The sequence below is a fragment of the Cavia porcellus genome, unplaced genomic scaffold (assembly GCF_034190915.1).
Source record: "Cavia porcellus strain 051 isolate PalLab524CR breed Dunkin Hartley unplaced genomic scaffold, mCavPor4.1 scaffold_1, whole genome shotgun sequence".
Lineage (NCBI taxonomy): Eukaryota > Metazoa > Chordata > Mammalia > Rodentia > Caviidae > Cavia > Cavia porcellus.
In genome coordinates this window covers 115,218,029-115,232,734 of record NW_026947484.1, presented here as the reverse complement: position 1 = coordinate 115,232,734, position 14,706 = coordinate 115,218,029, and the positions used below count along the sequence as shown (strand labels likewise).

General features: G+C 46.7%; 1 protein-coding gene across 4 annotated transcripts in view; it reads left to right on the top strand.

The window, feature by feature from the left end:
• Positions 1 to 14,706, top strand: part of Bcar3 (BCAR3 adaptor protein, NSP family member) — a 205,806-nt gene that overhangs the window by 181,320 nt on the left and 9,780 nt on the right. For all 4 annotated transcript variants that reach the window (XM_013143004.3, XM_003479161.5, XM_005007818.4 and 1 more), the window contains 4 exons: positions 1,158 to 1,600; positions 4,498 to 4,601; positions 5,727 to 6,379; positions 11,804 to 11,919. In XM_013143004.3, coding sequence (XP_012998458.1) covers positions 1,158 to 1,600; positions 4,498 to 4,601; positions 5,727 to 6,379; positions 11,804 to 11,919 — 1,316 coding nt within the window. The remainder of the gene's footprint in view (positions 1 to 1,157; positions 1,601 to 4,497; positions 4,602 to 5,726; positions 6,380 to 11,803; positions 11,920 to 14,706) is intronic.

Below are 14,706 nucleotides of genomic sequence, written 5' to 3'. Positions count from 1 at the left end.
CAAGTAGAAGGGAAGGGTATCATGTAATTTTTTTTTTTTTAACTGTAGTAGAGTTCTCACCACTATCAAAGAAACAATTCTTATTCGAACCTTGTTTTTTAAGCATAACATTGACTAGAGAAAATACAGATAACAAAAAGAAGAAAATTCTCTTCCATGATTTCTCCTAAAGATAATCACTGTGAGCATTTCGTTATATATGCTCCCAGAACTTTTCAATCGTGAATGCTATGTCCTGAGAATCTTCACTTGCTGTAAAATGCTCTGCTAGGCTGCATTGTGTGTACGTCTGTTGTACATACACACTGCAATTTATTGGGCACTGAAGAGTGTTCCCAGCACTCTGACCAAAATCCTTTTAAATAGCTACTATATTCGTATCTATAATTATTTCCACAGGCTCAATTCCAAGGGATGGAATTTTTGTGTGAAAACGTATTTTTAAAGTAAAGATATAATTTTAAGAAAACTATGGTAGCATACTATCGTTAGCTAACAGAAGTATACCATTAATTGAATGTTGGGATAGCCCAGAAAATTTTTCAAAGTTTATTAAACCAATAACTGCTACCACACTCCTCCTTATTGTGATGATAAAATCTGCTTGTCGTTTGCTATGAGCATAAATTTTCAGTGATACATCATGCCAGACTAGATTAACTGAGCACTGTAATGAGAATAACTCTTTGAATCTTTATAAACCACTCTATAGGTAATAATATTATCCCCATTTTATAGATGATGGAGTTGAGCTACCAAGATTATATAACTTGTCCAGTTCCACACTGAAACAGAACCAGGCTGTTGGGCTACAGAAAAAGCAGGCTCCATAAAGCTTCAATTTGCTATAAGCAGCAGCATTATCTTGAACTATTTTGAGTATCCACTGTGTTCTAGGCCCTGCCCTTGAGCTCTGCGTATGTAACACATGCAAAGATACACTCTCCTCGATAGCTGTAGGAGATGAGGGATCCCAACTTGACTTTGTTCTAGGCACAAAAAAAAGGATCAGTAAACAGCTCTCCGTTTTGACATTAGACAAACTGAAGAGCTGACTGAGGAAGTGAAAACATGTAGCACTGTCTTCTCTTTATTCCAAAACTCCTAAAAGGCCAACTTTGCCTTTCCTACTCTTCCTCTTCATGATTTGTTCACAGGTGTCCGAACACCTCGTGCAGCGAGATGGTGACTTCCTGGTCCGAGACTCTCTATCCAGCCCTGGGAACTTTGTCCTGACCTGTCAGTGGAAGAACCTTGCTCAGCACTTCAAGATCCACCGCACGGTCCTGCGGCTCAGTGAGGCCTACAGCCGCGTGCAGTACCAGTTCGAGATGGAGAGCTTCGACTCCATCCCGGGGCTGGTGCGCTGCTATGTGGGCAACCGCCGGCCCATCTCCCAGCAGAGCGGCGCTATCATCTTCCAGCCCATCAACAGGACGGTGCCCCTACGGTGCCTGGAGGAGCGCTACGGCACCTCTCCAGGCTGGGCACAGGACGGCAGCCCTGCCGAGGGAAGGATGGATGTGGCCAAGAGGCTGAGCCTCACCGTGGGCAGTGTCCAGGCCCGGGAGCAGAGTTTGCCCAGGGGAAACCTCCTCAGGTGGGTTGGGCCTTCTCTGGGTAGGATGCAGGAGTGTTCAGGGGATCCCTGGCCTGGCTGGGCAGATGAGGCCAAGCAATGAAGGGCGGTACGGAGAATGCACAGTTAGTAAAAGAGCTGTCACAGGCAGTGAGTGATGAGGTCTCAGGTGAGCTGCATCAGAAGTAAATGGTATCCAGGCATGGTGTAGTTGCAGCACTCTGCAAGCCGAGGCAAAAATTTGAGTCTGGCCTGGACAGTTGAGCAACTTAGGGAGACCCTATCTTTAAAAAGAAGAAGGGCTAAAGATGCAGCTCAGTGTGAAGGCCCTGGGTTCAATCCCCAGTACTACAGGAAAATTAAAAATATGGTGCAGGAGCTGACAGGAAGTTTATGGAGGAGGTAGGATTTGGTAGGCCTAAAAGCTGGGGGAGGCTGGGTGGACATTACAAAGGGCAGGCTGCCCAGGCAAGGAGCACAGCACGAGAATGGGGGCAGGACACAGCAAGAGGAGCCTGCATCACTTTGGGCTGGAGCAGTGGGTCCATGGAAGGTGGTGGCCGGTGTGGAGAGGAGCCCCCGGCGGGTACTGCTGTGGTTTGGGATTCAAATTCAGGATTAGTCCCCATGGGAAGGGCATTTGACTCAGTGAGAACAGTTGAGATATCAGGGATAGGAGATGGAGTCCAAACCTCAGGAGACAAGGGAGAGAAGAGTTCGGAGAAGTAGACAGAAAACTAGGGCCTCAGGACGTCCCTGAGCCAGGCACCCTGTGTTTCATGGAGCTGGACCGACATCCATGTGCATGTTGACTGACTGTGCCAGGGAGGAGAGAGGGAGGCAGCTGGGTACAGAGCAGCCCAGCCCGCAGTAGCGCAGCAGCCTTTCTCCTGCTCCCAGCTTCTTAGCTTCTTGCACAAACCCGCGTGTTCTGTTCCACTTGCTGGTTTTCTGTCAGATCCAGGAGCAAATTATATAAACTGTAATTTTTATACAGCAAAAATTTAGAAGCAAAGTACAGGACTCTCTGAGTAATACAAATTACAGCTCTGTGCTACTGGGAGGCTCCGGGATGTGTTAGTCAGCATCTGGCTGAGGACTCATGGTTCCATTGCTGGCTCCGTGGTGAGCAGCTGTTCAACCCCAGGCAGACCCTTGACTTCTCTGGGCCTTCTTTTCTTGTTCTGGAAAGATGGGACTTGTGATGTTTGAACGGCTTAAGAAATGCAAAGCACTTTGTATTTGCTAGGCACATAGTATTTGCTAGGTGAGTGCTAATAATCCTAATAATGATTGTTATGTGGATGGGAATAAGAAGGTCTAACTCAGAGCAGTTGCTGGCCAGTAGACAAGAACAGACATTTAGAAATCTTTTCCCTTTCAGTGAGATTGGGCTTGAGATCCCCTTAAAACATAAAAGGGGTCCCCTTTCTTATGGTCCCCTCAAAAGTAGGTGTTGGCTCTTCAACCACTGGAGCAAGAGTTCAAGTTAGGAACAGAGTGTGAGCTTATCTGGCAACACAGGAGCAACATTGCTCAAGAGGGCACTGGGAGGAGCCTCCCCGTCTGCCCCCAATACTGGTATTAAAACTATTTTTTTAAAGATAAGAAATGAAAGACAGAGTCTAAGTTGAGGAGCAACTAACAGAGCCACATTCTAAGATTGCCTTCTGGAATGCAGAGCCTCCAGTACTAATTCACCCAGGCAGCAGGCCTTGCACAGCTAAAGGTGGGGGGCATGAAAGGTGGCCCCCAGTGGCCTGTCGCTCTGTCCCACTGCCCTTCAGCGGCTCCCTCACGTCAGCGTTGGCTCTGTGCCACCTGCTTTGACGTTGGGCCCTCTGGTTGGCTGGCGGCTGGCCGGGTGCCCCAGGCAAAGGTGTGTGAGCTCAGCCAGGTTGCATTCCACCTGGCTCTGCCGGGCCCTGGAGTCTGACCAACTGATTGCTGTGGACGCTGCCTAAGTATCACTTCTCGGAAGCTGCTTCCTTTGGAATTTGCCCTTTGATTTGCCTTATCTCTGAAGGGTTCTGGACTTTCTCTGTTGCTGGGAGTTTGAGGTTTTTTTGTTTGATGCTTGCAAAGGTAGGAGAGAACTTTGGCGTTTGTGCTTTAAGAGTTTTATGCCGATGGGAGACCAGTGGATGTTCATTCCAGTTTGGCTGGTGCAGTGTCTTTTTCCTTTAATAAGAGAGTCTCCACTGCTCAGTGCTAAATTAGAGAAATTTCCAGTTTGATTCAGAAAAGGACAGAAGGAATGAAAGTGAATGTTTTGAAAGTGACCTTCCACCTTTTCACTGTACCTCCTGGTGCTTGGTGACCTTGCTAATGGCTCCCCCTTCTCCAGCAGGAGCAAGCAGTCTGTGGGTCCTTTCTCCTGCCTCTATCCCTAGTCTGACCCCAACAGCCAGAAGGATGGGCGCAACCACCTCCCCACTGGCCCTGCAGATTGCCTGGGGGATGCTGAGGTATTCAGTGAAATACAAAGCGCCCCATAGCTTCCTTCCAGCCAACACTGAAGCATTATGGAAAGCACGTTTTAAACAAGTCATTCCCCCAGAGTCTGAAAGTAATTTTAGGCTCTGTTAAAAACTGTAGATTCCAGTTCATCAGATTTTCCCCATAGTACCATGAAACTTTTACTCTGCTCTGTTCAACAGGACGCAAAGGCTCAGAGGAGGGAGGCATCCTAGGACTTAGCTGCCTTGGGGACATGGGATGGCGCACTCTGCACAGTTGTATTTATAATAATCTCCCCATCAGTAATAATCCCTCTCCGCGGACATTCCTTTACTGTTAGGGTATGCGCAGCACTCCCATTTTCCGCAATTTCCTTTTTTTTTTAAACTTTCCATGACGTTGCCTAAAGGTTTTACAGCCTAATGACATGTTTCTGCCCCGTTTGTCTTTGGCTTCAGGAACAGAGAGAAGAGCGGCAGCCAGCCTGCCTGCCTGGATCACACGCAGGAGAGGAGGACATCAGCCCTCAAAGCCCATCAGTCAGAAAGTCACCTGCCAATCGGTACGTCTTTGGGGGTCTTCAGTGGGGAAGATGGCTGGCTGTGTGATCCTGACACCTTCAGGATGTTGCCCTGTCCTTTCTGGTCACCTGGAGAAGGCTCCATGCCTGTAGCATAGGAGAGACTGCACTGAGATGGCTGCTTTGTAAGTTCAAGCCTTCAAGATGAGTAGGATTATCCCTATTTTGCATCTGAGGAAACTGAGGCATAGAGAGATAAACTATTTTGTCCACAGTTGCCTCACATTTGAAGCCAGGTTTTTCACTTCTTTTGGTTTAGTAGAGTTTCACCGTATTGCCCAGGCTGGGCTTGAACTCCTCCCAGGTTCCCAGGATCCTCCTATCACAGCCTTCTGAGTGGCTGAGACTACGGGTACAAAGCACTGCACAGGTTTGAAGCCAGGTTTTCTAATTCTGAGACCACTGCACAACTGGTGGTCTTCCTGATAGATGAGGTGACTCCCCTATTCTCTCCTTGGGTGGAGGGTGAGTGGGTTGGTCCTAGGGATCCTGGCAGAGCAGCTGTCCAAAGACCTCTTTTCTCTTTCCTTGACCGGAAGACGGTAGGTTAAGGTGTGTGGGTTGAGGACCTGGTGAGCAGTTACATTAGTAGTGTATGGGATTATTTTTGGTTCTTTTCATAAGTGACTTCCTGGGACACAAAGTGACTTTCTTGATGCCCCTTCATGAATCGCTCTGTGTGGGCTACCTCAGTGTCTCTCTCTCTCCCCTGTGTCTCTAGCTCTCCTTTCCACCCTGGTGTTGAGAGTGACTCAGGGCCCTTGTGCTGTGTAGCTAAGAACGTGTTTTTTCAGGCAAGACTGCATTATTCACTGCTGCCTAAGCTCAGCACATTTTCCTGTTCTGACTTCGGAGACTGTAACAGTGCTGTGGCTGTCAGCAGCACTTCTTGGGATTTTAAATGGCTCCAGAAGTGTCAGGTGGGGCCAGCCCGGCCTTATGATGTTCTACATTGCTCTAGACTGGGTTTGAAGCCCCCACGCTGAATTAGGGGGGTAAACGTTGAAAGCTGAGGGCACAGAGCAAGGACTGGGAGCTGTTACTCTAGTTCTGTTTGTTTTCTATTCTCCACATGGCTGAGCTTTCTCTGACCTCTTCTCCTCACAGGCTGTAAGCTGCCCCCTCAGTCACAGGGGATGGACACAAGCCCCTGCCCAAACTCACCTGTGTTCAGGACAGGCAGTGAGCCCACACTGAGCCCGGCGGTCATTCGCAGAGTCTCCTCAGATAAGAGGGCAGGTGAGGCACTGCGGGGATCAGACAGCCAGCTGTGCCCCAAACCACCCCCCAAGCCCTGCAAAGTGCCCTTCCTCAAGGCTCCCACCTCTCCAGCTGCTGGGCTCAACTCAGAAGCCAACTACTGTGAACTGAACCCAGCCTTTGGCACAGGCTGTGTCAGGGGAGCAAAGCTGCCCTCATGTGCCCAGGGCAGCCACGCAGAACTGCTGACAGCCAAACAGAATGGGGCAACAGGTCCCCGGAACTCGGGCACGAACTACTTGATTCTCGATGGGGACGACGGAGCCAGACCATGGGAACTGCCAGCAGCACAGATGGGTGAGGGACAGGAAGACAAGTGCAAGTTTGTGAGGCCCCTCCTGGAGACTGAGTCCTCCTTCAGGCCCAATGACTTTGAGTCAAAGCTCCTTCCTGCAGAGAACAAGCCCCTGGATACAGCTATGCTGAAGCGGGCGAAAGAACTGTTTATTAACAGCAACCCTAAGGTCATCGCCCAGCACATGCTGAGCATGGACTGCAAGGTAAGTGCGAGTCCAACTACCAAGCTTCTCCTGGCTTTTGGAAGATTCAGAAGGGAGCCTTTCTGGCCTCCCTCGGTCTTCCGGTCACGTGCTTTGCTTCTAGGAGAAGTCTGAAGACAACAAGGGTGTGGGGATTTATTTTCAGGGTGGAAACCTCAGTCCAGACAACCTTTGCCCAGGCAGGAAGCTTATAAACTTTACCTTAGGCAGAAGGAGAGCAGGGTCTCCCAACCCTGCTGGTGACAGGAGTTGCTGCAGTGTCCCCTTCTCCCACTTAGTGCTTGGTTAAAAATAAGGGGCTGGGAGTTTAGCTCAGCAGCATAAGCACCTGCCTTGCAAGCAGGCAGTCGTGAGTTCGATCCCTGGTACCAATAAAAATGAAAAAGCCAAAAATAAAAATTGTCCCCTGGCCTCAACCTCAGTAGGACTGGCAGAGCGAAAAAAGAATGGTTTGAGATGAAATGTAGTTTCTGGAATAGCAGAGCTCTGCTTATTTTTGTTTCATTTTATATATATATATATATATAATATTTTGTTACTAAAATGATCTCCAAGATAAATAAACTTGCTGGGCATTGTGACACATGCCTGTAATCCCAGCAGTAAGGAGGCTGAGGCAGGAGAATAAGACCAGCCTGAATGACACAGTGAGGCTCTGTCTCAAAAATAAACGAATTTTGTGTTGCTGATCATTGAACATAGGGCCTCACACATGCTAGATAGGTGCTCCATTGTTAAGCCATATCCCTTACCCATCATTTTTGAAGTTACTTTGATTTTTGGTAGGTACAGTGGCATGCACATGTAGTTTCAGAATTCAGAAGTTTGAGACATACCTGGGCAGCATAATAATACTGTCTTAAAAAGTAAAATAAAGTACTCTGACTTTTATTTTTTATAGTAATTGCTTGATTTAGAAAAAGTTAAAATCACACAAAATTGATTCCTGGTGATCATCGTTGACAGCACCTGCTGTTACATTGTTATTTGCTGTGCAAGGGGAGACATGTAAACAATGCATGAATAACTTTTGGCTTTGTTTTGTTTATTGTTTGGAGGATTGAACCCAGTCCTTGAACATGAGCAAGCACTTTCCCACTGAGCTACATCCCCAGCCCTTTCTTACATTTTGAGGTAGGGTCTCCCTAAGTTGCCTAGGCTGGGCTTGGACTTGTGAATCTCCTGCCTCAGCCTTTTGAGCAGCTAGGTTCACAACTGTGTACCACCATGCCTGGCTGCTTGATGTTTGTTTGCCACACAAATGGAACTGGTCTATACTAACTAATCCAAACCCAGAGTTCTTCACTGAACAACATAACTATCTTTCCAGTGACTAAATACAGCTGTTTATACCAGCATAGTTTTTGATACAAATCATTTCTTTCAGATACAGGAGCTTATGTGCATAGGTGGTCTCAAGGTAGCCTCTTCCAGAGAGATATTTCTTAACAGCATGTGTCTTGGGCTGGAGTGGGCTCAAGCCCACCACAGTATGAATCAGCTGATCTCTGGTGATTAGATTAACAGATGAGGCCATAGCAAGGTTTACAGATCTTTTTTGATATGAAGCTTTTTTTTCATTTGTAGCTCAGGGAAGTCAATTAACTTCAAATGTCAGAGTTTATTTAAGAACTGGGTTTTCCTTCCTGAGTCAGGAATCATGACTTGGAAATCCAGTCTCTGAGCACTCCAGGGATTTCTGAAGTAAATTAAAGGCCCCTGAAACAACCTTAAGGACTAAATTGTTCCTGGTTATGCTGGCCCTCCCTGCAAACAGGGCTTGAGGGACACCTCAGTGACTCTGGTTGTCTAAGCCAGAGGTGGTCCATGCTGGTGGGTGGGGAAGCCCTGAGGAGAGCCCGAGGAAGGGCTGCTCTGCAGAACAAGGCTTGTTGACTCCTCTGACCTTGTGTCCTGGGGCAGTGCACAAGTTGGCAGGCAATTTGTAGGGTTAATTCTGACTTCTCTTCAAACTTGCTTGGAAGTGGGAGAATTGAGGATTTCGGTTCCAGGGTGTCAGTCCCACTGGGCCCTGGATCTGAGAGCAGAACCATGCCAACAGCCCGCAGTGAGATTCTAGCCTGGTGTGCTCCTGCTGGGTTCTCCACAGGAAACCGCCTCATAAGAACATGGGCTTGGGTTGAAGGAACAGCTCAACTTCAGAGCTAATGAATGCTGTGGACTCAGGACTTGATGATACCATGTGAGGAAGGGAGATGCTTGCCCACTGCTTTGCAGATCTGGAACCTTCCCATCTCCTTTGACAGCCATGGGGTTGAATCTATTCTCTATTCAGCCATAGGGCTGAATCTATTCTCAACTGAAAACCGTGGTCACCTTCTTTCTTGCTCTCATGCATGTTGTCTTTCTGGTGGAGCCCACTGCTGTGTCTACCTTCGTGCACTCCAAAAGGTGCCACATGGAGTCACTGCACATTAGGAGCCAGTCTGGACTCTGCCCACCTCAGCTTTGAGGCAGAGCTGTGTTGTCCTCCTCCTTCCCTCCTTCCACCTTTATTTCTTCGTTCTCTTCCTAGAACCACCAGGCACAGCCAGTGTCTCTAAAAGGGGAAATGGTTCCCCACCACAAATGTAGTAGCAGCCAGACGGGCACCCTCTGAGCCAACAGCAGGCAGAATCTGGAGCCCACACACTGTTTTCCTCCAATGCACACAGCCCAGGGACTGCCATCCAGAAAGCTATAAAGAGGCGAGGCAGGTAGCCATGGAGGCTCCCTGACCAGCAGTGTCCAGCACCCACCTCCCAGGGCCCCTCATGTGCTGCTGAATGGACATTGCCCTCACCTTGCCTGGGTCTAGTGATATTCTCCCACCTAAGTATCTTTTACTCTAGAAATGAGGCAGGGAGAGGAGAGTTTGGCCTCTTAAGTGTGAAGTGCCTGAGTTTGAATCGCACCTCTGCCTGGCTTTCCCTCTTCCTCTATACTTAGGTGGTCAGAGAAAACCAATTTAATGTAAAGCCCTGGGCATTTTGCTGGATCCAGAGTGAGCATGAAGTGTTTATTATTTATTAGTGTTGTGTAGTCAGCATTGATTTTCTAGGCAGCTCAGGTTCCCTGTCCTGTCTCTGGTACGGCAAGATTGGAAAGGACAGTGGCACAGGAACTTGAACCACAACCCAAGAGAGAAGCAGTCTGCAGGGAAGGCACAGGAGTGGGCGCCCTCTGGACAGGACTGTGAACCAAGGGCTTGGTGGCTAGAGACAGACATGGCCTGAGACGAATTTGGAAAGCTGAGGAGTTGCCAGATAAATGCAGAATATCTTGAAGGCAGGAGGAAGGCATATTTACAGGGACTCAGATAACAGAAGCCATGGGGAGAGAGGCTGGTTTACAAAGGATCCATTTGAAATTGCAGCCTAAGTCTGCAACTGAAGAACATCCAGTTGAAGATGCTGGGATGAGGTAGGAAGGGGAAAGCCTGGTGGGTTTTGATTACAGTGTTTCTCAGTCTCTATCTCTAGGCTCATACCAGGTTTCTGCTTTCAAAACACTTTCCTATCAAGTGAGAGTGACGCCCTGCAAGTGTGTAGCTATAGGTCTGGGTCCTCTGTGTTAGGGGCAACAGAGCCTGGCAATCTGATGGCATTTCAAAAGGTCCATGGCAACCGGGAGGATGACCATATCAGAGCCCATCAAGCCCCTTGGGTCATCTCAGTAGCCTCCAGGGCGGTACGATGAGGAGAAATGAGCAGAGTCCTAAAATCTGATGCGTAGGATTGCTAAGGCTGGAAACAGGGACACTGGAGCATGGGACATGTGTGCTCCCCTGCTGGGTCCAGGCCATAGGAAGGGACCCTCTACTGTAAAGGTTCTATAGGGGAGTGCTCTTCTGCGTTTGTATGAACTTAAGATTCTCTTGTTCTAGAGCTCAGCCAGGGAAATCCAGTGTGGCCCTAAGGGACTGGAGATGGCATATGTACCCTGAAGACCAACTAGAGACTCTCTCAGAACAGGAATTGCAGAATGCCTGCTAGTGCTTCCAGAGCAAAAGGGAATCACTGGCAAGCCTTTCATTCTCATAGTGTGAGGTTGCAGGAATTCCACAAAGGCATGGGTTTGGAGCCTCTGACAGGACAGCTGTCTAAACAAGCAAGGAAGTATGTGGAGAGTGTATTGAGGCTGCCTTCCTAGGGTCAAGGTATAAATCTCCCGAGATCTAGCAAGAATTCTTCCCATTTCCCTATGACAGTGATTCACAACTTTCATAGTTAAACAGCTTTTTTGGGGCCCTAAAGTCACTTGAATCTTTTGTCAAGTCCTTGAGAAAGATGAACTAACTTATCAGTTGTGTTAAACAAGGGGAAACTGAGGCCTGAAGAACAGAAGTGAAAACATACGAATTCTGCATCCTATTCGAGAGTTGATCACTGGGCAGCTAATTCCACGGACTCATCCTAGGGATATTGGAGGGTCCTTTAATCAACCACAAAGGTTAAGGTTCAGAGTTAATAATACTGACCAAATTTCCAGATGTTTTTTGTGGCCTATTATGAACACATCTGTACTGCTCACATGCCTGGAATAATTACGGTCAAGGCAAAGCCCACAGATTGAAAAGAGGAATTGTCCCATGCCTGCTGTGTCCAAGCCCAGGAAGACCTATTTTTTCTGCTAAGGCATTGTCATTACATCAGCGTGTAGTGAAGAGTTGTGGCCCTGTTACAGAGACACACTGACACAGTTGTACCATCCCAATGTAATGTGTAATTACTATAAATGGCCAACTAATGCCTGAGTTCAGTAAACTGTGATTGCATACTACAATTGAGATAGGGTGGGAGCTGGCTTGGACAAAGATTTCCTTTAAGGAAAACCTTTTAGGAAGAGACAGGGTATGTTGGAGACATTGGATTTCAAAACACTATACATGTTTTTAATAGTTTTCAGATGTAGAGTGCATTTACTGAACCCAAGAGAGGCATAATTAAGGGTAATAGCAGCCAGCCACGGCTGTTAAGTGAGAACATGAATGGCAAAGCCCACAGCAGAGGGGAGCTTGGATCGGATTCTGCTTTTCCACTGCAGGGGATGGTGGCTCTGTACACACAGCCCTAATATTGGCAGCAAAACATCACAGCAGGTTCCAGCCTGTGCCGGATCAAAGCTCAACGAACTAAAGTGTTCTCTGGCTGGGCAGGAACGTGTGCCAGGTCTGCAGATTCCTCAGAACAGTTTAGGTGTTCCCCAAATCTTTCCTTCCCCCCTGAATTTGATATTCTAGTATGTGTATTAAAATGTCACGAATATATAAGAAGCATGCTATCGGAGTGCTGCAGCATAGAAAGAGATACAAGTAAAAGGCGTCCCCAGCATCCCAGTTTAGTGTGCTGCTTTTCACATGCTGAATCTGTGCTCCAGCAGCCCACTTGCTGATCTAGTGAATTTCAACTTCACTCCTGGCAGGTTGCTAGGATACTTGAGGTCTCTGAAGAGATGAGGAGGAACATGGGCGTGAGCTCAGGGCTGGAGCTCATTACCTTGCCTCATGGTCGCCAGCTGCGCCTGGACATAATCGAAAGGTGAGCAGTGCTATCCCCGCATTTCCCACCCTTTTCAACACCTTGCAGGTTTCAGAGGGCGGAGGAAAGAGCAGCACCAGCCCTGCCTGCCTCAGAGTTCTGGCACTGCAGCTCATGGCCCCAGGTGACACTTCTCAGAAGGCTGAGCTGAGAATTCCTGGAGATGCACAAAGAGAGAATACAGCACAAGTCAGGGACAAAGAACACTTCCCAACCCTGTTCCCAGAGTGGGTGAATGGAGAGAAGAGCCCTGTGTGGAGCTCAGGCTTTAAACATCCAGGCAGCCTGGGGCTGCAGAGACCTCTTCCTGCTCCCCCATGTCCTCCAGCCCCACCTCAGGAGCTGACTGGTATTGAGAGGAAAAGATTCTGAACAGTTTCTTTGAGAGCTAGACAAAGGAAAGGTGAGTGGTCAGAGGTTGATGGCATTCGGCTCCTGGACCTCCAAAGTATCTCTGCTGTTCTCTCAAAAAGTCACAGCCCTGAGTGCCACTAAAATGAACATGCATGAATATGGATCTTCAGAAATTAGCCATGCACAGGGAGGCATGTTTTTAAAAAAGAAGTGTGAATAAATTTCTCTGTTTACCTCAAAAGCCAGCCTTTCTGACATTAGGAAAAAAAACCTCACTTGGGCAAGACTGTCTTATCTTGGATTTTCTGTTTACATGACAAATACCACAGTGGCCATGACTGACTCCATGGCTTCCCATGGTGCTCTTGCTCACAGCCCTATCCAGTTCCAATATCTGCATCTGTGGTTACTGGGCACCTGAAACATGGCTACTGAGTCTAAGGAATCAAAATGTTTATTAATACTCTTAAGTGTAAATAGACATGTGTGGCTAGCAGTGTCAGCCCCGTAGGAAGCAAACATTCCATTCAGGTTACCTTCTGCGGGATCCATACCGGCCCTTTAAGGTTCCTTGGCTTTAAATCTGATAAGACAACTCCAGCGCCACTGTTGCACGGACCTTACGAATACCACAGAAAACAGCCAGAATGTTGAGTTGAAGGCGTTTGGAGAAGGGAGGTCCAGAGCAGGCCCATGTAGACTTTTTTTGTATGGCTGGGTTTTTGTTTTTTGTTTTTAATTTTAAACAGAAAAAAGTAAAAATAAAACAGAGTTTCAAAATGGGTTAGTAGGAGAGTAACAATACTTAATACATACTGTTATATTCCTAGTAGGTGTTCATAGATAGGGGCATGAGATATTGTCCAAAAAAGTATTAGCACAAAACTTCCTTTTCAACGAACCAAGAGAAATAGCTGTATAATTATCTTGTGTACATATATATATTTTTTTCTTTTCTCTTTCTTCCTTTTCCCTTTCCTGTATCATAGTTTGTCTTTCCTTTTGAACAGTTTCTTTCCTATTCACAATATCTGTTGTATGTTTTAGATCTTACCCCTTCAGTTTCTGATACTAATGAGGCAATATGATGTTTACACATGTAGGTCTGATTTATTACACTTACAAGTGATACTGTAAATCACAGTGACACTTCCCAGCCTGAAAGCTGTCTCAAGTTACATCCATTTATCTATCAAAGTCTCAAGTTTATCTTTATGGCTGAGTAGTATTCCACAAGGCACATCATGTTTTAAGAATCTGAGAAAGTACAGATCCTGTGACGAAATTGCCCTCTTTATCCTGAATCTGACCTCTTCTCTCCTCATGCATGGGGCTTGGATTTTCAATTCCACTGACTTTCTCTCTGTTGTCAGGGCTAAGTGGTCACGGCTTCACTTCCACATTCTCCTGTGATACTTTCCAGCCTGAAAGTTCCCCAGGTGCCATGACTTGTACATCTGAACCTTACTTTACCAGTGCTGGGGTATGGGTTCTGGGCCCAGGCTGTAGCAAGCAGCTTTGGGACTTCTTGGCTTTCTTTTACTCTTGTCATAATCCTATTTTTTCGTCTAGATTTCTGCTGACCTGTGGTCTCACTCCTTAGCCTGTTTCTTGTCCAAGGCTGACTTGTGGAATCTGTTCTGGAAGTGGTTTAATTAATTAGTAGTTTAGTTAAATAAAGGCTATGGTTATAAGGGTCCTGAAAAGCCCAGTGACATCACTTTGTTGCCTTTGAGGATCATTTACCACTTCCCTTGTTCTAGGCACAGTGAGCTGAAAATGGCCTGTGTAACATTTGAGTGCCTCCTCCTGCTGACCTGCTGGCATGAATGCTAGACTCACCAACCTGACCCATTCACTCTGGTAGTAGACTCAGGAGGTGCTGGGCAAATACTGGGTGAACTAATGGATGTAATGACCCAGCTAACCACTGATACAACATTAAGTCTCAAAGGAGGAAAGAGCCTGTCTTTTTTAAAACCTAGGGATGAAAAAAAACCCACTGATACAAAACTCAATTGACATGGGAAATTAGTGTACTGTTATTAAAGACATGTCTAAAATGTTCCACTCAGTGTTAATACTCTGTAAAAGGCACAAAACTGTTCCATAGATCTGTGTTTGGATTCATTGAGAAAGACAGGAAACCAGAGGAAAAAGATAATTGAGAAAAAAGCAACAGGCAAAATGAAGACATAGAAGGCCAGACATACAAATAGAGATAATTGTGATAACAAAAACTGTTAATTAGGTGCCTATTTTTATAAACCACACAATCTCCTTTTCTTACACTTGTTCCCATTTTATATATATATATATATTTATTTATTTATTTTGGGGGGTACTGGGGAACTCGCTCCCATTTTATAGATGAAACTGATGAGAAGAGCAGTTATGTACCAGCTTCAGATCACACCACAAGCAAGTATAATG